The sequence below is a fragment of the Carcharodon carcharias genome, chromosome 5 (genome assembly GCF_017639515.1).
Source record: "Carcharodon carcharias isolate sCarCar2 chromosome 5, sCarCar2.pri, whole genome shotgun sequence".
Taxonomy (NCBI): Eukaryota; Metazoa; Chordata; class Chondrichthyes; order Lamniformes; family Lamnidae; genus Carcharodon; species Carcharodon carcharias.
In genome coordinates, this window is record NC_054471.1 from 160,235,765 (window position 1) to 160,259,029 (window position 23,265).

Genomic DNA, 23,265 nt, shown 5'->3' on the forward strand with positions numbered 1-23,265 from the left:
GTGGAGTGGTGAGGAGTGGAGTGGTGAGGAGTGGAGTGGTGAGGAGTGGAGTGGTGAGGAGTGGAGTGGTGAGGAGTGGAGTGGTGAGGAGTGGAGGGGTGAGGGGTGTCGGGGTGAGGGGTGTCGGGGTGAGTGGTGAGGGGTGTCGGGGCGAGTGGTGAAGGGTGTCGGGGCGAGTGGTGAAGGGTGTCGGGACGAGAGGTGAAGGGTGTCGGGACGAGAGGTGAAGGGTGTCGGGACGAGAGGTGAGGGGTGTCGGGACGAGAGTTGAGGGGTGTCGGGACGAGAGTTGAGGGGTGTCGGGACGAGAGGTGAGGGGTGTCGGGGCGAGAGGTGAGGGGTGTCGGGGCGAGTGGTGAGGGGTGTCGGGGCGAGTGGTGAGGGGTGTCGGGGCGAGTGGTGAGGGGTGTCGGGGCGAGTGGTGAAGGGTGTCGGGGCGAGTGGTGAAGGGTGTCGGGGCGAGTGGTGAAGGGTGTCGGGGCGAGTGGTGAAGGGTGTCGGGGCGAGTGGTGAAGGGTGTCGGGGCGAGTGGTGAAGGGTGTCAGGATGCGTGGTGAAGGGTGTCGGGGCGAGTGGTGAAGGGTGTCGGGGCGAGTGGTGAAGGGTGTCGGGGCGAGTGGTGAAGGGTGTCGGGGCGAGGAATGTCGGGGTGAGTGGTGAACGGTGTTGGGGTGAGTGGTGAAGGGTGTCGGGGTGAGTGGTGAAGGGTGTCGGGGTGAGTGGTGAAGGCTGTCGGGGTGCGTGGTGAAGGGTGTCGGGGTGAGTGGTGAAGGGTGTCGGGGTGCGTGGTGAAGGGTGTCGGGGTGCGTGGTGAATGGTGTCGGGGTGCGTGGTGAAGGGTGTCGGGGTGCGTGGTGAAGGGTGTCGGGGTGAGTCCTGAAGGGTGTCGGGGTGAGTCCTGAAGGGTGTTGTGGTGAGAAGTGTCGGGGTGAGTGGTGAAGGGTGTCGGGGTGAGTGGTGAAGGGTGTCGGGCTGAGTGGTGAAGGGTGTCGGGGCGAGTAGTGAGGAGTGGAGTGGTGAGGAGTGGAGTGGTGAGGAGTGGAGTGGTGAGGAGTGGAGTGGTGAGGAGTGGAGTGGTGAGGAGTGGAGTGGTGAGGAGTGGAGTGGTGAGGAGTGGAGTGGTGAGGAGTGGAGTGGTGAGGAGTGGAGTGGTGAGGAGTGGAGGGGTGAGGAGTGGAGGGGTGAGGAGTGGAGGGGTGAGGAGTGGAGGGGTGAGGGGTGTCGGGGTGAGTGGTGAGGGGTGTCGGGGTGAGTGGTGAGGGGTGTCGGGGCGAGTGATGAAGGGTGTCGGGGCGAGTGGTGAAGGGTGTCGGGACGAGAGGTGAAGGGTGTCGGGACGAGAGGTGAGGGGTGTCGGGACGAGAGGTGAGGGGTGTCGGGACGAGAGGTGAGGGGTGTCGGGACGAGAGTTGAGGGGTGTCGGGACGAGAGTTGAGGGGTGTCGGGACGAGAGGTGAGGGGTGTCGGGGCGAGTGGTGAGGGGTGTCGGGGCGAGTGGTGAGGGGTGTCGGGGTGAGTGGTGAGGGGTGTCGGGGTCAGTGGTGAAGGGTGTCGGGGCGAGTGGTGAAGGGTGTCGGGGCGAGTGGTGAAGGGTGTCGGGGCGAGTGGTGAAGGGTGTCGGGGCGAGTGGTGAAGGGTGTCGGGGCGCGTGGTGAAGGGTGTCGGGGCGCGTGGTGAAGGGTGTCGGGGCGAGTGGTGAAGGGTGTCGGGGCGAGTGGTGAAGGGTGTCGGGGCGAGTGGTGAAGGGTGTCGGGGCGAGTGGTGAAGGGTGTCGGGGCGAGTGGTGAAGGGTGTCGGGGCGAGGAATGTCGGGGTGAGTGGTGAACGGTGTTGGGGCGAGGAATGTCGGGGTGAGTGGTGAATGGTGTTGGGGCGAGGAATGTCGGGGTGAGTGGTGAAGGGTGTCGGGGTGAGTGGTGAAGGGTGTCGGGGTGAGTGGTGAAGGATGTCGGGGTGAGTGGTGACGGGTGTCGGGGTGAGTGGTGAAGGGTGTCGGGGTGAGTGGTGAACGGTGTCGGTGTGAGTGGTGAAGGGTGTCGGGGCGAGGAGTGTCGGGGTGAGTGGTGAAGGGTGTCGGAGTGAGTGCTGAAGGTTGTCGGGGTGAGTGGTGAAGGGTGTCGGAGTGAGTGGTGAAGGGTGTCGGGGCGAGGAGTGTCGGGGTGAGTGGTGAAGGGTGTCGGGGTGAGTGGTGACGGGTGTCGGGGTGCGTGGTGAAGGGTGTCGGGGTGCGTGGTGAAGGGTGTCGGGGTGAGTGGTGAAGGCTGTCGTGGTGAGTAGTGAAGGGTGTCGGGGTGAGTGGTGAAGGGTGTCGGGACGAGAGGTGAAGGCTTTCGGGGTGAGTAGTGAAGGGTGTCGGGGTGAGTGGTGAAGGGTGTCGGGACAAGAGGTGAAGGGTGTCGGGACGAGAGGTGAAGGGTGTCGGGGTGAGTGGTGAAGGGTGTCGGGGCGAGTGGTGAAGGGTGTCGGGGCGAGTGGTGAAGGGTGTCGGGGCGAGTGGTGAAGGGTGTCGGGGCGAGTGGTGAAGGGTGTCGGGGCGAGGAATGTCGGGGTGAGTGGTGAACGGTGTTGGGGCGAGGAATGTCGGGGTGAGTGGTGAAGGGTGTCGGGGTGAGTGGTGAAGGGTGTCGGGGTGAGTGGTGAAGGATGTCGGGGTGAGTGGTGACGGGTGTCGGGGTGAGTGGTGAAGGGTGTCGGTGTGAGTGGTGAACGGTGTCGGTGTGAGTGGTGAAGGGTGTCGGGGCGAGGAGTGTCGGGGTGAGTGGTGAAGGGTGTCGGAGTGAGTGCTGAAGGTTGTCGGGGTGAGTGGTGAAGGGTGTCGGAGTGAGTGGTGAAGGGTGTCGGGGCGAGGAGTGTCGGGCTGAGTGGTGAAGGGTGTCGGAGTGAGTGGTGAAGGGTGTCGGGGCGAGGAGTGTCGGGGTGAGTGGTGAAGGGTGTCGGGGTGAGTGGTGACGGGTGTCGGGGTGCGTGGTGAAGGGTGTCGGGGTGCGTGGTGAAGGGTGTCGGGGTGAGTGGTGAAGGGTGTCGGGGTGAGTAGTGAAGGGTGTCGGGGTGAGTGGTGAAGGGTGTCGGGACGAGAGGTGAAGGCTTTCGGGGTGAGTAGTGAAGGGTGTCGGGGTGAGTGGTGAAGGGTGTCGGGACAAGAGGTGAAGGGTGTCGGGACGAGAGGTGAAGGGTGTCGGGACGAGAGGTGAAGGGTGTTGGGGCGAGCGGTGTCGGGGTGAGTGGCGAGGGGTGTCGAGGTGAGTGGCGAGGGGTGTCGGGGTGAGTGGCGAGGGGTGTCGGGGTGAGTGGCGAGGGGTGTCGGGGTGAGTGGCGAGGGGTGTCGGGGTGAGTGGCGAGGGTTGTCGGGGTGTGGGGTGAAGGGTGCTGGGGCAAGGGGTGTCGGGGTGAGTGGTGAAGGGTGTCGGGGTGAGTGGTGAAGGGTGTCGGGGTGCGTGGTAACGTGTGTCGGGGTGAGTGGTGAAAGGTGTCGGGGTGAGTGGTGAAGGGTGTCGGGGCGAGGAATGTCGGGGTGAGTGGTGAACGGTGTTGGGGTGAGTGGTGAAGGGTGTCAGGGTGAGTGGTGAAGGGTGTCGGGGTGAGTGGTGAAGGCTGTCGGGGTGAGTGGTGAAGGCTGTCGGGGTGCGTGGTGAAGGGTGTCGGGGTGAGTGGTGAAGGGTGTCGGGGTGCGTGGTGAAGGGTGTCGGGGTGCGTGGTGAAGGGTGTCGGGGTGCGTGGTGAATGGTGTCGGGGTGCGTGGTGAAGGGTGTCGGGGTGCGTGGTGAAGGGTGTCGGGGTGAGTCCTGAAGGGTGTCGGGGTGAGTGGTGAAGGGTGTCGTGGTGAGTGGTGAAGGGTGTCGGGCTGAGTGGTGAAGGGTGTCGGGGCGAGTAGTGAGGAGTGGAGTGGTGAGGAGTGGAGTGGTGAGGAGTGGAGTGGTGAGGAGTGGAGTGGTGAGGAGTGGAGTGGTGAGGAGTGGAGTGGTGAGGAGTGGAGTGGTGAGGGGTGTCGGGGTGAGTGCTGAGGGGTGTCGGGGCGAGTGGTGAAGGGTGTCGGGACGAGAGGTGAGGGGTGTCGGGACGAGAGGTGAGGGGTGTCGGGACGAGAGGTGAGGGGTGTCGGGACGAGAGTTGAGGGGTGTCGGGACGAGAGTTGAGGGGTGTCGGGACGAGAGGTGAGGGGTGTCGGGGCGAGTGGTGAGGGGTGTCGGGGCGAGTGGTGAGGGGTGTCGGGGCGAGTGGTGAGGTGTGTCGGGGCGAGTGGTGAGGGGTGTCGGGGCGAGTGGTGAAGGGTGTCGGGGCGAGTGGTGAGGGGTGTCGGGGTCAGTGGTGAAGGGTGTCGGGGCGAGTGGTGAAGGGTGTCGGGGCGAGTGGTGAAGGGTGTCGGGGCGAGTGGTGAAGGGTGTCGGGGCGAGTGGTGAAGGGTGTCGGGGCGAGTGGTGAAGGGTGTCGGGGCGCGTGGTGAAGGGTGTCGGGGCGCGTGGTGAAGGGTGTCGGGGCGAGTGGTGAAGGGTGTCGGGGCGAGTGGTGAAGGGTGTCGGGGCGAGTGGTGAAGGGTGTCGGGGCGAGGAATGTCGGGGTGAGTGGTGAACGGTGTCGGGGCGAGGAATGTCGGGGTGAGTGGTGAACGGTGTTGGGGCGAGGAATGTCGGGGTGAGTGGTGAAGGGTGTCGGGGTGAGTGGTGAAGGGTGTCGGGGCGAGGAATGTCGGGGTGAGTGGTGAACGGTGTTGGGGCGAGCAATGTCGGGGTGAGGGGTGAAGGGTGTCGGGGTGAGTGGTGAAGGGTGTCGGGGTGAGCGGTGAAGGGTGTCGGGGTGAGCGGTGAAGGGTGTCGGGGTGAGCGGTGAAGGGTGTCGGGGTGAGTGGTGAAGGGTGTCGGGGTGAGTGGTGAAGGGTGTCGGGGTGAGTGGTGAAGGATGTCGGGGTGAGTGGTGACGGGTGTCGGGGTGAGTGGTGAAGGGTGTCGGGGTGAGTGGTGAAGGGTGTCGGGGTGAGTGGTGAACGGTGTCGGTGTGAGTGGTGAAGGGTGTCGGGGCGAGGAGTGTCGGGGTGAGTGGTGAAGGGTGTCGGAGTGAGTGCTGAAGGTTGTCGGGGTGAGTGGTGAAGGGTGTCGGAGTGAGTGGTGAAGGGTGTCGGGGCGAGGAGTGTCGGGCTGAGTGGTGAAGGGTGTCGGAGTGAGTGGTGAAGGGTGTCGGGGCGAGGAGTGTCGGGGTGAGTGGTGAAGGGTGTCGGGGTGAGTGGTGACGGGTGTCGGGGTGCGTGGTGAAGGGTGTCGGGGTGAGTGGTGAAGGGTGTCGGGGTGAGTAGTGAAGGGTGTCGGGGTGAGTGGTGAAGGGTGTCGGGACGAGAGATGAAGGCTTTCGGGGTGAGTAGTGAAGGGTGTCGGGGTGAGTGGTGAAGGGTGTCGGGACAAGAGGTGAAGGGTGTCGGGACGAGAGGTGAAGGGTGTCGGGACGAGAGGTGAAGGGTGTTGGGGCGAGCGGTGTCGGGGTGAGTGGCGAGGGGTGTCGAGGTGAGTGGCGAGGGGTGTCGGGGTGAGTGGCGAGGGGTGTCGGGGTGAGTGGCGAGGGGTGTCGGGGTGAGTGGCGAGGGGTGTCGGGGTGAGTGGCGAGGGGTGTCGGGGTGAGTGGCGAGGGTTGTCGGGGTGTGGGGTGAAGGGTGCTGGGGCAAGGGGTGTCAGGGTGAGTGGTGAAGGGTGTCGGGGTGAGTGGTGAAGGGTGTCGGGGTGCGTGGTAACGTGTGTCGGGGTGAGTGGTGAAAGGTGTCGGGGTGAGTGGTGAAGGGTGTCGGGGTGAGTGGTGAAGGGTGTCGGGGTGAGTGGTGAAGGGTGTCGGGGTGAGCGGTGAAGGGTGTCGGGGCGAGTGGTGAAGGGTGTCGGGCCGAGAATTGTCGGGGTGAGTGGTGAAGGGTGTCGTGGTGAGTGGTGAAGGATGTCGGGGCGATAGGTGAAGGGTGTCGGGACGAGAGGTGAAGGCTGTCGGGATGAGAGGTGAAGGGTGTCGGGACGAGAGGTGAAGGGTGTCGGGACGAGCGGTGTCGGGGTGAGTGGGGAGGGGTGTCGGGGTGAGTGGGGAGCGGTGTCGGGGTGAGTGGCGAGGGGTGTCGGGGTGAGTGGCGAGGGGTGTCGGGGTGAGTGGCGAGGGGTGTCGGGGTGAGTGGCGAAGGGTGTCGGGGTGAGTGGTGAAGGGTGCTGGGTCAAGCGGTGTCGGGTTGAGTGGTGAAGGGTGTCGGGGTGAGTGGTGAAGGGTGTCGGGGTGAGTGGTGAAGGGTGTCGGGGTGAGTGGTGAAGGGTGTCGGGGTGAGTGGTGAAGGGTGTCGGGGAGATTGGTGAAGGTTGTCGGGGAGAGTGGTGAAGGGTGTCGGAGTGAGTGGTGAAGGGTGTCGGGGCGAGGCGTGTCGGAGTGAGTGGTGAAGGGTGTCAGGGTGAGTGGTGAAGGGTGTCGGGGTGAGTGGTGAAGGGTGTCGGGACGAGGAGTGTCGGGGTGAGTGGTGAAGGGTGTCGGGCTGAGTGGTGAAGTGTTTCGGGGTGAGTGGTGAAGGGTGTCGGGGCGAGGAGTGTCGGGGTGAGTGGTGAAGAGTTTCGGGACGAGGAGTGTCGGGCTGAGTGGTGAAGGGTGTCGGGGCAAGGAGTGTCGGGGTGAGTGGTGAAGAGTTTCGGGACGAGGAGTGTCGGGCTGAGTGGTGAAGGGTGTCGGGCTGAGTGGTGAAGGGTGTCGGGCTGAGTGGTGAAGAGTGTCGGGGTGAGTGGTGAAGGGTGTCGGGGTGAGTGGTGAAGGGTGTCGGGGTGAGTGGTGAAGGGTGTCGGAGTGAGTGGTGAAGGGTGTCGGGGCGAGGCGTGTCGGGCTGAGTGGTGAAGGGTGTCAGGGTGAGTGGTGAAGGGTGTCGGGCTGAGTGGTGAAGGGTTTCGGGGTGAGTGGTGAAGGGTGTCGGGGCGAGGAGTGTCGGGGTGAGTGGTGAAGAGTTTCGGGACGAGGAGTGTCGGGCTGAGTGGTGAAGGGTGTCGGGGCGAGGAGTGTCGGGGTGAGTGGTGAAGAGTTTCGGGACGAGGAGTGTCGGGCTGAGTGGTGAAGGGTGTCGGGCTGAGTGGTGAAGGGTGTCGGGCTGAGTGGTGAAGGGTGTCGGGGTGAGTGGTGAAGGGTGTCGGGGTGAGTGGTGAAGGGTGTCGGGGCGAGGAATGTCGGGGTGAGTGGTGAACGGTGTTGGGGCGAGGAATGTCGGGGTGAGTGGTGAACGGTGTTGGGGCGAGGAATGTCGGGGTGAGTGGTGAAGGGTGTCGGGGCGAGTGGTGAAGGGTGTCGGGGCGAGTGGTGAAGGATGTCGGGGTGAGGAGTGTCGGGGCGAGAGGTGAAGGGTGTCGGGGCGAGAGGTGAAGGGTTTCGGGGTGAGTGGTGAAGGGTGTCGGGGCGAGAGGTGAAGGGTGTCGGGGCGAGAATTGTCGGGGTGAGTGGTGAAGGGTTTCGGGACGAGGAGTGTCGGGGTGAGTGGTGAAGGGTGTCGGGCTGAGTGGTGAAGGGTGTCGGGCTGAGTGGTGAAGGGTGTCGGGGTGAGTGGTGAAGGGTGTCGGGGTGAGTGGTGAAGGGTGTCGGGGTGAGTGGTGAAGGGTGTCGGGGTGAGTGGTGAAGGGTGTCGGGGTGCGTGGTGAAGGGTGTCGGGGTGATTGGTGAAGGGTGTCGGGGTGAGTGGTGAAGGGTGTCGGGGTGAGTGGTGAAGGGTGTCGGGCTGAGTGGTGAAGGGTGTCGGTCTGAGTGGTGAAGGGTGTCGGGCTGAGTGGTGAAGGGTGTCGGGGTGAGTGGTGAAGGGTGTCGGGCCGAGAATTGTCGGGGTGAGTGGTGAAGGGTTTCAGGACGAGGAGTGTCGGGCTGAGTGGTGAAGGGTGTCGGGCTGAGTGGTGAAGGGTGTCGGGCTGAGTGGTGAAGGGTGTCGGGCCGAGTGGTGAAGGGTGTCGGGCCGAGTGGTGATGGGTGTCGGGGTGAGTGGTGAAGGGTGTCGGGGTGAGTGGTGAAGGGTGTCGGGGTGAGTGGTGAAGGGTTTCGGGACGAGGAGTGTCAGGGTGAGTGGTGAGGGGTGTCGGGGTGAGGGGTGAAGGGTGTCGGGACGAGAGGTGTCGGGGTGAGTGGTGAGAGGTGTCGGGGTGAGTGGTGAGGGGTGTCGTGGTGAGTGGTGAAGGGTGTCGGGGTGAGGAGTGTCGGGGTGAGTGGTGAAGGGTGTCGGGGTGAGTGGTGAAGGGTGTCGGGGTGAGTGGTGAAGGGTGTCGGGGTGAGTGGTGAAGGATGCTGGGGCAAGGGGTGTCGGGGTGAGTGGTGAAGGGTGTCGGGGTGAGTGGTGAAGGGTGTCTGGGTGCGTGGTGAAGGGTGTCGGGTTGAGTGGTGAAGGGTGTCGGGTTGAGTGGTGAAGGGTGTCGGGTTGAGTGGTGAAGGGTGTCGGGGTGCGTGGTGAAGGGTGTCGGGGTGAGGAGTGTCGGGGTGAGTGGTGAAGGGTGTCAGGGTGAGTGGTGAAGGGTGTCGGGGTGAGTGGTCAAGGGTGTCGGGGTGAGTGGTGAAGGCTGTCGGGGTGCGTGGTGAAGGGTGTCGGGGTGCGTGGTGAAGGGTGTCGGGGTGCGTGGTGAAGGGTGTCGGGGTGCGTGGTGAAGGGTGTCGGGGTGCGTGGTGAAGGGTGTCGCGGTGCGTGGTGAAGGGTGTCGGGGTGAGTCCTGAAGGGTGTCGGGGTGAGTGGTGAAGGGTGTCGTGGTGAGAAGTGTCGGGGTGAGTGGTGAAGGGTGCTGGTGCAAGGGGTGTTGGGCTGAGTAGTGAAGGGTGTCGGGGCGAGTGGTGAAGGGTGTCGGGGCGAGTGGTGAAGGGTGTCGGGGCGAGTAGTGAGGAGTGGAGTGGTGAGGAGTGGAGTGGTGAGGAGTGGAGTTGTGAGGAGTGGAGTTGTGAGGAGTGGAGTGGTGAGGAGTGGAGTGGTGAGGAGTGGAGTGGTGAGGAGTGGAGTGGTGAGGAGTGGAGTGGTGAGGAGTGGAGGGGTGAGGAGTGGAGGGGTGAGGAGTGGAGGGGTGAGGAGTGGAGGGGTGAGGAGTGGAGGGGTGAGGAGTGGAGGGGTGAGGAGTGGAGGGGTGAGGAGTGGAGGGGTGAGAATTGTCTGGGTGAGGGGTGAGCAGCGTTGGGGTGAGCAGCGTTGGGGTGAGCGGCGTTGGGGTGAGGGATGAGCAGTGATGGGGTGAGGGGTGTTGGGGTAAGGAGTGTTGGGGTAAGGAGTGTTGGTATCAGGGGTGAGAGGGGTTGGGGTGAGCGGTGTTGGGGTGAGGGGTGTTGGGGTGATTGGTGTTGGGGTGAGCGGTGTTGGGGTGAGGGGTGTTGGGGTGAGCAGTGTTGGGGTGAGGAGTGTTGGGGTGAGGGGTGTTGGGGTGAGGGGTGTTGGGGTCAGGGGTGTTGGGGTCAGGGGTGTTGGGGTGAGGGGTGTTGGGGTGAGGGGTGTTGGGGTGAGCAGTGTTGGGGTGAGGGATGAGCAATATTGGGGTGAGGGGTGATGATTGTTGGGGTGAGGGGTGAAGAGAGTTGGAGTGAGCAGTGTTGGAGTGAGGGCTGAGGAGAGTTAGGGTGAGGTATGAGCAGAGTTGAGGTGAGGAATGTTGGGGTGAGGGCTGAGGAGTGTTGGGGTGAGGGGTGAGGAGCGTTGGGGTGAGGGGTGAGGAGCGTTGGGGTGAGGGGTGAGGAGCGTTGGGGTGAGGGGTGAGGAGCGTTGGGGTGAGGGGTGAACTGTGTTGGGGTGAGGGGTGTCGGGGCAAGGGCTGAGGAGTGTCAGGGCAAGGGGTAAGGAGCGTGAGCAGTGTTGGGGTGAGGGGTGTTGGGGTAAGGAGTGTTGGGGTGAGGGGTGAACTGTGTTGGGGTGAGGGGTGAACTGTGTTGGGGTGAGGAGTGTCGGGGCAAGGGGTAAGGAGCGTGGGTTGAGGGGTGAGGTGCGTTGGGGTGAGGGGGGGGACTGTGTTGTGATGAGGGGTGAACAGTGTTGGTATGATGTTATTAATATATATAATATTATTGGAAACTATTTTTCTTTTAAAATTGAGGTTTAGCCTGTGGGTGTGTGTTAACTGGATTAAAGCCAGCTAGTCTGGGTGCTTTGATGTGCACTAGTTTTGATATGTAAGAGAGATAGAGTATATTTTCATTTTTTGAATAGACCATTCAAGGAGTGGGGTGAAAACTACCACCTAGCTAGCAGATACCAAGCAATATGTTTATATTACTAAGAAAATTGGTGCTATGAAAGGGGTTTTATGGTTAAAAGGTAGAGTTCAAAGAGGCTGGTGATACAATGAGAATTTACATTCACTGGGCTGTACCAGGTATAACTTCAGCAGTTTTGTGTGTGTGGAGAAGAGACAATGTGAGATCAAAGCAGCTGTAAGCCTCTAACTGTCTCCACAGGAATCAAAGTGAAAAGAACCTCATTTTGAATTCGTAAGGTGAAAATGCTTTGCCTGGTGTTTGGTTAAGTCTAGGGGTGCTGTTGCCTTAATGGAGATTAGTTTGGGAATTTATTAAAAGTTATGATAGTAGAAATTTGTAGCCATGTGTATATATTTAACTTGTGTAAATTAATAAAATGATTCCTTTAGCTTAATATAAAACCTTGAGAACTGGTGGTATGATTCCTGAATTTAGAGTTGCATCTCAAACATAACACTTAAAATTATAGGTTAATACAGTTGTTTAAAGTTTCTCTCTAGGATTTTTGTAAGTAACTCAACTTTACCAACTGCTCAGCCATAACAGAGGGGTGAGGGGAGTCGGGGTGAGGGGAGTCGGGGTGAGGGGAGTCGGGGTGAGGGGAGCCGGGGTGAGGGGAGTCGGGGTGAGGGGAGCCGAGGTGAGGGGTGTCGGGGTGAGGGGTGGAGAGTGTCGGGATGAGGGGTGGAGAGTGTCAGGGCGAGGAGTGTCGGGGCAAGGGGTGAGGAGTGTTGGGGTAAAGAGTGTCGGGGTGAGCAGTGAGCAGTGTTGAGGTGAGCAGTGTTGGGGTGAGGGGTGAGGAGTGTTGGGGTAAGGAATCTTGGGGTGAGAGGTGAGCAATATTCGGGTGAGGGGTGTTTGGGCAAGGAGTGTCGGGGTGAGGGGTGTCGGGGTGAGCAGTGTTGGGGTGAGGGGTGAGCGGTGTTGGGGTGAGGGGTGAGCAGTGTTGGTGTGAGGGGTGTTGGGGTGAGGGGTGAGCGGTGTTGGGGTGAGGGTTGTTGGGGTGAGCAGTGTTGGGGTGAGGGGTGTTGGAGTGAGGGGTGAGCAGTGTTGGGGTGAAGAGTGTTGGGGTGAGGGGTGAGCAGTGTTGGGGTGAGCAGTGTTGGGGTGAGCAGTGTTGGAGTGAGCGGTGTTGGGGTGAGGGGTGTTGGGGTGAGGGGTGAGCAGTGTTGGGGTGAGGGGTGTTGGGGTGAAGGGTGAGCAGTGTTGGGGTGAGCAGTGTTGGGGTGAGGGGTGTTGGGGTGAGGGTTGTTGGGGTGAGGGGTGAGCAGTGTTGGGGTGAGGGGTGTTGGGGTGAGGGGTGAGCAGTGTTGGTGTGAGGAGTGAGCAGTGAGCAGTGTTGGGGTAAAGAGTGTTGGGGTGAGCGGTGAGCAGTGTTGGGTGAGTGGTGAGCAGTGTTGGGGTAAGGAGTGTTGGGGCAAGCGGTGAGGAGTGTCGGGGTGAGGAGTGTCGGGGTGAGGAGTGTCGGGGTGAGGAGTGTCGGGGTGAGGAGTGTCGGGGTGAGGAGTGTCGGGGTGAGGGGTGTCGGGGTGAGGGGTGTCGGGGTGAGGGGTGTCGGGGTGAGGGGTGTCGGGGTGAGGGGTGCCGGGGTGAGTGGTGTTGGGGTGAGGGGTGAGCGGTGAGCAGTTTTAGGGTGAGGGGTGAGCAGTGTTGGGGTGAGCGGTGAGCAGTGTTGGGATGAACGGTGATGATTGTTGGGGTGAGGGGTGAGGAGAATTGGGGTGAGCAGTGTCAGAGTGAGGGCTGAGGAGTGTAGGGGTGAGGTATGGGCAGAGTTGGGGTGAGGAGTGTTGGGATGAGGGGTGAGGAGTGTTGGGATGAGGGGTGAGGAGTGTTGGGATGAGGGGTGAGGAGTGTTGGGATGAGGGGTGAACATTGTTGGGGTGTGGGGTGAACAGTGTTGTGGTGAGTGTTGAGCAGTTGGGGTGAGGGATGAGGATTGTTGAGGTGAGCACTGAGGAGTGTTGGGATGAGGAATGAACAGTGTTGGGGAGAGAGCTGAGGGGTGTTGAGGTGAGGGGTGGGGAGTGTTGTGAGGGGTGAGCAGCATCAGGGTGAGAAGTGAGCAGCATCTGGCTGAGGGGTGAACAGTGTCAGGGGTGAGGGGTGAACAGTGCTAGGGGTGAGGGGTGAGCAGTTTCAGGGTGAGGGGTGAACAGTGTTGCGGTGAGGGGTGAGCAGTGCCAGGGGTGAGGGATGAGTAATGTTGGGGTGAGGGGTGAAGAGTGTCAGGGTGACAGATGAACAGTGCCAGGGGTGATGGGTGAAGGGTGCCAGGGGTGAGGACTGAGGAGTGAGCAGTGCCAGGGGTGAGGGGTGAGGGTTCTTGGGGTGAGGGGTGTTGGGATGAGGATGTTGGGATGAGGATGTTGGGGTGAGGGGTGAGCAATGTCAGGGGTGAGGGATGAGCAGTGTCTGGGTTGAGCAGTGTCGGGGGTGAGGGGTGAACAGTTTCGGGGTGAGGGGTGAGCGGTGTCGGGTGAGGGGTGAGCAGTGTCAGGGGTGAGGGGTGAGCAGCGTCAGGGGTGAGGGGAGGTGAACAGGATGGGTTAAGCAGTTTTGCGATGCGGGTTGAGCAGTGTTGAGGGGTAGAGGTGGGCCTATCAGGGGGTAAGCGCTCTGACACTGCTCCCGCTTTATAGTGCTGTGCTCCTGGAACAGTCTCTATGCGTACTTGGAAAAACGTTCATAAACCAGGGTAGAAATTACTAAGTAAATATTGGGCGAACAGCCCAAGTTTAAATGGTGACAGATCAAAGGGTTCAATCAGCACGGGCTCCCACAAGAAATAGGAGCAGGAGTAGACCACATGGCCTGTCAAGCCTGATCCGCGATTCTATCCAATCATCGCTAATCCCAGAAAGTCATTTCTGATGAACTGGAAGCTCTGGATTCAAATCTGAATAGGCTCCTAGGAACCTCTGTGCTGTTATAACCCTCAATAGCAGCGAAAGCCTCAGTATTCACTGCAATCAGGGAGCTCTGGGCCTTTGAATTTTACAGTACAGAAGGAGACCATTCAATCCATTGGGCCTGCTGGCTCTTTAAAGTGAACTGTCCACTTTAGTCCCACACCCAAGTTCTTCCACCAAACCTTGTTAAATTGCCCTCTTCATGTAACTATCCAATTGTCTTTTTAGATTTACAATGGAATCTGTTTCTGCTACCCTTTCGGGTAGCAGATCATAACCCCCTGTGTGAAATCATTTCTCTTCATTTCCCCTCTAGTTCTTTTACCAATCATTTTAAACCTATGACCTCTGGTTACTGACTCACTTTCTCCAGCAAAACCACTCATCATTTTGAATGTCTCTCTTAAATCTCCTCTTAACTTTCCCTGATTCTATAACAATTCCAGATTATCTAATCTCTCTGAGGTCCCTCATCCACAATATCATCCTCTTCTGTATCCTCCGCAAGGCCCTGGCATCCTTCCTAAAATTTAGTGCCCAGAATTATACACAATAATCCAGCTGAGGTCCTACCAGAGATATGTAAAGATTTGTAACTTCCTTGTTCTTGAATGCACTGCCACTATATTCAGAATGGCGGCCGGTGACTAGTGGAGTTCTGCAGGGGTCAGTGTTGGGGCCACAACTTTTCACTTTTTATATAATAATGATCTAGATGAAGGAACTGAGGGCATCCTGGCTAAGTTTGCAGGTGATACAAAGATAGATGGAGGGACAGGTAGTATTGAGGTGGGGAGGCTGCAGAACGATTTGGACAGGTTAGGAGAATGGGCAAAGAAGTGGCAGATGGATTACAACGTGGGGAAGTGTGAGGTCATGCACTTTGGTAAGAAGAATAGAGGCATAGACTATTTTCTAAATCGGGAGAGAATTCAGAAATCTGGAGTGCAAAGGGACTTGGGAGTCCCAGTCCAGGATTCTCTTAAGGTTAACTTGCCGGTTGAGTCGGTAGTTAGGAAGGCAAATGCATTGTTGGCATTTATTTCGAGAGGACTAGAATATAAAAGCAGGGATGTGCTGCTGAGGCTTTATAAGGCTCTGGTCAGACCACATTTAGAATATTGTGAGCAATTTTGGGCCCCAGATCTCAGGAAGGATGTGCTGGCCCTGGAGAGGGTCCAGAGGAGGTTCATGAGAATGATCCCAGGAATGAAAGGCTTAACTTATGAGGAACGTTTGAGGACTCTGGGTCTATACTTGATGGAGTTTAGAAGGATGAGGGGGGATCTGATTGAAACTTACAGAATACTGAAAGACCTGGAAAGAGTGGACGTGGGGGAGATGTATCCATTAGTAGGAGAGACTAGGATCCGAGGGCACAGCCTCAGAGTAAAGGAAAGACCTTTTAGAACAGAGATGAGGAGAAACTTCTTTAGCCAGAGAGTGGTGAATATAAGGAATTCCTTGCCACAAAAGGCTGTGGAGGCCAGGTCATTGAGTGTATTTAAGACCGAGATAGATAGGTTCTTGATTGGTAAGTGGATCAAAGGTTACGGGGAGAAGGTGGGAGAATGGGGTTGAAAAACGTATCAGCCATGATTGAATGGCGAAGCAGACTCGATGGGCCGAATGGCCTAATTTCTGCTCCTATGTCTAATGGTCTTATGGTCTATTTGCTTTGGGGGTCCAGTAACACTGTGGTTATGTTACTGGACTGCTAATCCCGAGGCCTTGGCCAATGATTTGGAGACATGAGTTTAAGTCCCACCATGGGGATTTTAAATATAGTTCATTTATAAACCTGGAATAAAAAGCTAGTCTCAGTAATAATAACCATGAAAACAACCGTACTGTTGTAAAAACCCATTTAGTGCACTAACGTTCTTTAGGGAAATCTGCCATCCTTACCTGCTCTGCCCTACATGTGACTCCAGACCCACAGCAATGTGGTTGGCACTTCAATGCCCTCTGAAATGGTCTAGCAAGCCACTCAGTTGTACCAAATGTTACAGAAAAGTACAATAAAAATCAAACAGGATTGAGTACGCAGCATCAACCTAGGCACCAGATGTGACAAAGGCACAACAGACCTAGCTGACCCTGCAAGGTTGTCCTCACTGACATTTGAGGATTTTTGAACCAAAATTGGGAGAGCTGTCTCACTGACTAGTCAAACAACAGCCTGACATAGTCATACTCATAGAATCATACCTTACAGCCAATGCCCCAGACACCACCATCACCATCCCTGGGTGAATCCTGTCCCACCACAGGTGGTGGCACACTGGTTCACAGTTGTGAGGGAGTGGCCTGAGAGTTTTCATCTACAGACCCTGGGAAGCCCTCTGGCATCAGGTCAGACATGGGCAAGGAAACCTCCTGCTGATTATCATCTACCACCTTCCTTCAGCTGATGAATCTGAATTCCTCCATATTGAACATTACTTGAAAGAAGCACTGAGAGCACAGAACATATTCTGCATAGGGGACTTCAATGTCCATCACTAAGAGTGGCTGCTCAGTAGTGCCACTACTGACTGAGCTGGCTGAGTCCTGAAGGGCATATCTGCCAGACAGGGCCTGAGGCAGGTGGTGAGGGAACCAACAAGAGGGAAAAATTTACTAGACCTCATTCTCACCATTCTGCCTGTCACGTAACATCTTTCCATGGCAGTATTGATAGGAGTGACCACGGCACAGTCTTTGTGGAGACCAAGTCCCATCTTCACACTGAGGACACTATCTATTATGAGATGTGGCACTATCACTGTGCTACATACATACGAACATATGCATTAGGAGCAGGAGTAGGCCACTTGGCCTCTCAAGCCTCCGCCATTCAATAAGATCATAGCTGATCTGAATGTAATCTCAACCCCACGTACCTGCCAACCCTTGATAACCTTTCACCCCCTTGTTAATTAAGAATCTATCTAGCTCTGCCTTAAAAGTACTCAAAGACTCTGCTTCCACTGCCTTTTGAGGAAGAGAGTTCCAAAGACTCACAACCCTCTGAGAGAAAAAGTTAAAAGGGATAGATACAAAACAGGTTTAGTAGTTCAAAACTGAGCATCCATGAGGCGCTGAGGGCAATCAGCAGCAGCAGGATGAATTCAATCACAATTTGTAACATCATGGCCCAGCAAATCCCCCACTCTACCATTACCAACAAACCAGAGGGCCAACCCTGGTTCAATGAGAAGGGTGGGAGAGCATGCCAGGAGCAGTACCAGACATATCTGAAAAAGACAGTCCCAATCTGGTGAAGCTATGACACAGGACTACATGCACACTAAACAACGGAAACAGCTTACAACAGAGCTAAATGACCCTACATTCAGAAGATCAAAGCTCTGTAGTCCTGTCACATCTAGTCATGATTAATGATGGTCAATTAAACAACTAATGAGAGGAAGAAGCTCTTCGAACATTCTCATCCTCAATGATGGAGGAGCTTAGCACATGAAAGCAAAAGACAAGGCTGGAGCATTCATAATCACCTTCAGCCAGGAGTGCTGAGTGGATGAACCATCTTAGCCTTCACCTGAGGTCTCCAGCAACACAGATGCCAGTCTTGGCCAATTCAATTCACCCCAAGCAATGTCAAGAAATGGCTGAAGGCACTGGATGCATCAAAAGTCATGGACCCTGACAATATTCAGGCAGTAGTATTGAAGACTTGTGCTCCAGGACTAGCCACACCCCTAGCCACGCTGTTCCAGTACAGCTACAGCACTGTCACTTGCCTGACAAACTGGAAAGTTACCAGGTATACCTTGTATGCAAAAAGCAGGTCAAATCTAATTGCTACTCTCAGTCATCAACAAAGTGATGTAAGTTTTCATTGACTGTGCTATCAATGAAATCATTGGAAATCAGGGGGAAAACTGGGCCTCTCTGATCTTGCAGCCCCTCAAGATAATACCATTTAGATTATACTGCCATTCCATGTTGTTTTCTCTCTGCATTGCTTCACAGTTACCTGCATTGAATTGCTCCTGCCATGAGTCTGCCCATTTCACCAATCTGTCCATTCTCCTGTTATCTTCTACTCCAGGCTTACTATTTGCAATGTTACCAATTTTTTAAATATCATATGCAAACTTCAAAATCATACTTTCTTTACCCAAATCCAAGTCACTTATGGAGAATCAGAGCAGCAATGGTCCTAATACTGATTGCTGGGGACCTGTACAAACTTCTCTCCAGTCACAAAAAACAACTGTTTACTGCTGCCTGCCTCTATCCATTAGCTAAGTATGAACCCAAGTTGCCACTGTTCTTTTAATATCAAATAAGCCTGCTATGCAGAATTGTTATCAAATGCCCTTTGAAGGTCCACATATAGAGCCTCTACTTCACTACTCATTATGTGTCTTGGTGCCAAATATTGTCTTGTTATGAAATACTTTGGGATATTCTATTACATTAACTGCACTACATAAATATAAGTTGTTCTTGCCTGATTTCTGGATTCGGCTGGTTGAATTAAATGGATCATGCGATTGTTTGGATAGGTGTTTGATACTCCTTGCAGAGTTAGTTTTAATAAGATTCCTCAGGTGTGCTCTGTAACATGTGTTTGAGTAGTGGTACAGAATGAATTATAATGTATTCAAACCCAATGAATGGCCCCTCTTACATTTTTGATTCTTTTAGGGGGAGTCCTGAAGATTCGGATGGTTCCAGCTTCATTTCATTCAGGGACTCTAAAACAGCACCACATACTCCGAAAGCGGTACGGTACAACCTTAAGACATTCTTTGTTTATGTTGGTGAGCTGGTTTTGCTTTGTCAGATGAGGTGTTAAACTGAGGCCTCATCTGCCCTCTCAGGTGGACTCCACAGAACTATTTGAAGAAGCAGGCGAGATCTCCCCAGTGAATCAGCCATAATTGATTTCTCAACCAACGTCATTAAAACAGATTAACTCATTTTTCTCATTGCTGTTTGTGGGACCTTGCACAGTCATGACGTGCTTTGAGACATGCTGAGGCTGTGGAAGGCCTTATGGAAACATCTCAAACGCACCCAGTGCACCTGTGAGCTGGCGCACCCCCACCTCATGGTGGGAGTAAGGACCTAGTTCTTCCCCCTGCTGTGTTGCTCCCCACACTGTCCCCACTCTCCATCTCTCTGGTTTGGCCATTCATAAGAAGTGTGCTAGGTTGGTCAAACAATGCAGTCCTGAGCCATCGGTCACCAGAACTGTGGAAATTTAACCCTGATGCACTTTAAATATTATGGTGCCGATGCAACAAAATTCTACCAAGTTTTTGAGATATCAGTATGGATTTGTAAAAGGCAGATCGTGCTTGACTAATGTAATTGCATTTTTTGATGACGTAACAGAGGAGGTTGATAAAGAGAATTAAATGGATGTTGTCCATATGCATTTTAAGAAAACGTTTGACAAAATACCACAGAACAGGCTGGTTACCAAAACTGAAGCTTGTGGAATGGGAGGGTTGGGTCACCCTGGATAAAAGATCAGCTGAAGAACAGAAAACAGCTGGTCGTAAATGGTTCTTTTTCAGACTGGAGGATGGTAGACAGTGTTGTTTCCCATGGATCAGTGTTAGAATCAATGCTTTTTTTGACATATATGAATGACTTGGGTATTGGAATACAGAGTAAAATTTCAAAATTTGCCTTGAGGTGTGACTGACAGTGAGGATAATACCAATAGACTGCAACAGGACATAGATAGGCTAGCAGAATGGACAGACAAGAGGCAGATGGAATTTAATACAGAGAAGTGTGTGGTGATGCATTTCAGCAGAAGTGTGGCTGTACAGGCTTAATGGCACAGTTCTAAAGAGTGAGCAGGGACAGGGAGACCTGGGAGTGCGTGTGCTGAGATCTTTGGTGGCAGGACATCTTGAAAGAGTAACTAGTAAAGCATATGGGATCCTGGGATTCATAAATTGAGATATTGAGTAGAAAAGCAGAGAATTTATGTGTCTTTATAAACCTCTGGTTAAGCTATAGCTAGAATATTGTGTTCAGTCCTGATTACCACACTTTAGGAAGGACGTGAGGTCCTTAAGAGGATGCAGAGGAGATTTACCAGTCCATGTCCAAATGAAGCAAGACCTGGACACTATCCAGGCTTGGGCTGACAACTGGCAAGTAACTTGTGCACCACACAAGTGTCAGGCAATGACCATCTCCAACAAAAGAGAATCCAACCCAGCGCCCCCTGATGCTCAGTGGCATTACCATCACTGAATCCCCCACTATCAACATCCTGGAGTTGCCATTGACCAGAAACTGAACTGGACTAGCCATATAAATACTGTGGCTACAAGAGCAGGTCAGAGGCTAGGAATCGTGTGACGAGTAACCCACCTCCTGACTCCCCAAAGCCTGTCCACCATCTACAAGGCACAAGTCGGGAGTGTGATGGAATACTCCCCACTTGCCTGGATGAGTGCATCTCCTACAACACTCAAGAAGCTTGACACCATCCTGGACAAAGCAGCCCGTTTGATTGGCACCCCATCCACAAACATTCACTCCCTCCACCACTGACGCACAGTAGCAGCAGTGTGTACCATCTACAAAGTGCACTGCAGGAATTCACCAAGGCTCCTTCGACAGCACCTTCCAAACCCATGACCACTACCATCTAGAAGGACAAGAGCAATATAGATGGGAACGCCACCACCTGGAAGTTCCCCTCCAAGTAACTCACCATCCTGATTTGGAAATATATTGCCGTTCCTTCACTGTGGCTGGGTCAAAATCCTGGAATGCCCTTCCGAACAGCACTGTGGGTGTACCTACACCACATGGACTGCAGCAGTTCAAGGCGGCAGCTCAACACCACCTTCTCAAGGGCAACTAGGGACGGGCAATAAATGCTGGCCCAGCTAACGAAGCCCACATCCCATGAATTAATTTTTTTTTTAAAAATGGCTCAAGGGATGGGGGATTTTAGTCACTAGGTTAGGTTAGAGAAGCTGGGGTTGTTCTCCCTGGAGCAAAGGAGATGAGGGGAGATTTGAAAGAAGTGTATAAGATTATAACAGACAAGGAAAAACTGTTCCCATTAGCTGAAAGTGCAAGGACGAGGGGACACAGATATACAGTTTTGGGCAAGAAATGCAGGGGGGATGTGATAAAGAACCTTTTTTACTCAGCGAACAGTAATGAGCTGGAACTCACTGCCCATGAGGGTGAGTTAGAAATGATGAATGATTTCAAAAGGAAATTGGATGGGTGCTTGAGGGAAATAAGCTTACAGAGCTACTGGAATAGAGTGAGGGAATGGGACTGATTGGACTGATCTACGGAGAGCTGGGGTGGACTTGATGGACTGAATGGCCTCCTTCTGGCAGTTATGGCTATGTTCTATGACTATCACAGAGTGCTGAAAACTTCTTGCTAATGTACAAGCCATGTCTGCAAAAACTTTTGGTTATCAGGTGCTGGCTCTTAACTTTTATATTATCCTCTATTTGGAACTGATTCTAATTTATTTTTGATTTGTAGGTAACTACTGATGGATCCAAATCAAAACGGTACGACTACTCATCGCCATAGTTTATATCCTGCTTATGTTTTAGGTGCATTTTGTAGACATTGGCACAACAGCTCTTGGTGTCAGCTGTGGCTCAGTGAGTAGCCCACTTGTCTGAGAGTCAGTAGATCATATGTTCAAGCCCTGCTTCCAGGTACTTGAGCAAGTGAGCTAGACCAAAACTCTCAGTGCAGTGTTAAGGGGGTGTTGCACTGCCTGAGGTGCCATCTTTCAAGTGAGATGTTAAACTGAAGCTCCGTTTGCCCTCTCAGGTAGGTGTAAAAAAAGCCATGGCCGCGATTTTGAAGAAGTTCAATTGACTCCTCCCTGTTGTCCTGGTCACTACTTATTACTCAGACAACGTCTTAAATAAATTATCTGACTATTGTCACATTGCTGTTTATGGGAGCTTGATGTGCGCAAATTGGCTGTTGCATTTCCTACATTACAACAGTGACTACACTTCATTTTATTCAGAGTGATTGATAATCATTTCTTCTTATAACATTAGGCGATTAGCTCCAAGCTTTACTGCACCAGACTCGGAAACTGACTCCACGTCTTTTCAGGTACAATGATTAATTCCTCAGTACTGTAGACCAAGCGTTTGATGTATCTCTGTTTGAACTCAGTGCTTTTATTCATTCATAGAATGGCTAAAATTACTGCACAGGTGGTAGCCATTCAGTCTATCATACCTACACTAAGCTCTTCAATTGAAGTTGTATACTGTAATCCCATTTCCTGTATCTTTTTCTGTTCTTCCTTTTCAAATGGCTGCAGTAGTTCAAGGTGGTGGCTCACCACCACCTGCTCAAGGACAATTAGGGATGGACAACAAATGCTGGCCCAGCCACTATACCCACATCCCACAAGAGAATTAAAAAATTCATACTCAGTTCCTTTTTAAATAACCCCCGGGATCTCAGATTCAACATCCATTTGCAATGGATGGTCCATATTCTAATAACCTTCTTAGTGAGAACTTTTCTTCTAAATTCTCGTTTAATTCTTCAAATCAGAATACCTAGGCTATGCATATATTTTGACTTCAGGAACTTAAGCACAAAATCCAGGCTGACACTCCAGTGCAGTACTGAGAGAGTGCTGCACTGTCAGAGGTGCTGTCTTTCATATGTTAAACCAAGGCCCTGTCTGCCCCCTTAGGCCAGTGTGGAAGGAAGTCAAGTCTCCTAATATCCTAACCAATATTTCTCTCTTGTCAACCAACACCAGAAAAAGATTGATCACTAGCATTATATATTGTGTGTGAGAAGGTGCTGTGTACAAATTGGCAGTTGAGTTTAACTACATTGGAACTGAGACTGTATTTCACAAAAGCTAATCCATTGGCTGTAAAATGCGGTCATTTTCCTTTATGCCCTTTTATTACTGATTCAGAAGGTCATGGGTTCGAGCTCCATTCCAGAAATACACAATCCAGGCTGAGGGAGTGCTGCCCTGTTGGATGAGACGTCTGCCCTCAGGTGGGCATTGAAAGATTCCGCAGCATGAGTGAATGGAACTGAGGTGGACACCAGCAGAGGGCAGTAGGAGCTCAAATGTGTCACACAATCAGTGTAATCGAGAGATTTCAGTGGCATTGTAAAGCTCAATGCTGAATTTATGAGCACTTTAAAGCATTGAAACAAGGTTTGGTAACACAGTGTGATTTCCCCAAACCATTCTGTGCCCTCAATTTTCCAAATATTTTCCCTTAAGACATTTGCCCTTGGCTTCTTCCCAGTTAAATCTCCACCTTTAATATTGCTGCCAGAGTTTTGAATCTTGGGAACACATAGCGTGAATTCAGGCATGCGCTCTCAATCATCACGGGAGTTAGGTGTCCAAGTTCCTCATGCAGTCCCAGGAAATGTCTGATCAATGTCAGAAACAAAACAGAAAATTAATCACTTCTTCACCTTTGAACTTACAGATTGACAGTAGCAGTGGACAAGATCCAAGCCTGGAAGTGAAGTAAGCCAATTCAAAGATCAAAATGCTGTAAATCTAAATATGGGCAATACCACCAACAATGAATGAAGGCCCATTTTGTTCTGGTCACTGTGAAATATCTTGAAACTTTCACTAAGCCAGATGACTCTGGGTGTTGTTTGAACATGGATAAAGAAAAGCAGTCTCAAGTGGCGCATGCCGATCTCAGCTGTAGCTCAGAAGGCTCAAGCCCACTCCAGGTCACTTGATCACACCTCTGGTGCTGCACTGTCAGTGATGCCATCTTTCTGATGAGCTGTTAAACTCAAGCCTTGTTTTGCCCCCTCAGGTGGATGTAAACAATCCCACAGCCACTGTTTGAATTGGCTTGGCCAATGCTTTCCCTCAGTCGGTGCAGGATTGGAGTTACATATAGGCCAGACTAAGGAGGCCAGGTGTCCCTTCACCTTAGGATATTTTGGCATTTAATGACGATCTAACAGATTTTACCGAGACCCGCTTTTCATTCCTGGATTTTTAAAAACAATTCAAATTCTCAAAATGCCGCGGTGGAACTTACACTCGAATTTGACTGGTATATAGGGCTGAAATTTACCTTCACAAAGTAAAATCCAGCGTTGAGATGTCAGCTGATAAACCTGGCATCATCACTCCAGTCCGCCATAATATGGTAGGCGGACGAGCCCT

At 54.0% G+C, this 23,265-nt stretch overlaps 1 protein-coding gene across 5 annotated transcripts in view; it reads left to right on the plus strand.

Moving 5' to 3' along the window:
- The window catches only part of eif2ak2 (eukaryotic translation initiation factor 2-alpha kinase 2), a 295,245-nt gene that overhangs the window by 236,338 nt on the left and 35,642 nt on the right, over positions 1–23,265 (plus strand). For all 5 annotated transcript variants that reach the window (XR_005943052.1, XM_041188176.1, XM_041188175.1 and 2 more), the window contains exons 11-14: positions 17,757–17,835; positions 20,595–20,623; positions 21,134–21,191; positions 22,559–22,599. Coding sequence is in view for 4 of the 5 variants with exons in the window: in XM_041188176.1 (XP_041044110.1) it covers positions 17,757–17,835; positions 20,595–20,623; positions 21,134–21,191; positions 22,559–22,599 (207 nt within the window). In the remaining variant the exon portion in view is untranslated. The remainder of the gene's footprint in view (positions 1–17,756; positions 17,836–20,594; positions 20,624–21,133; positions 21,192–22,558; positions 22,600–23,265) is intronic.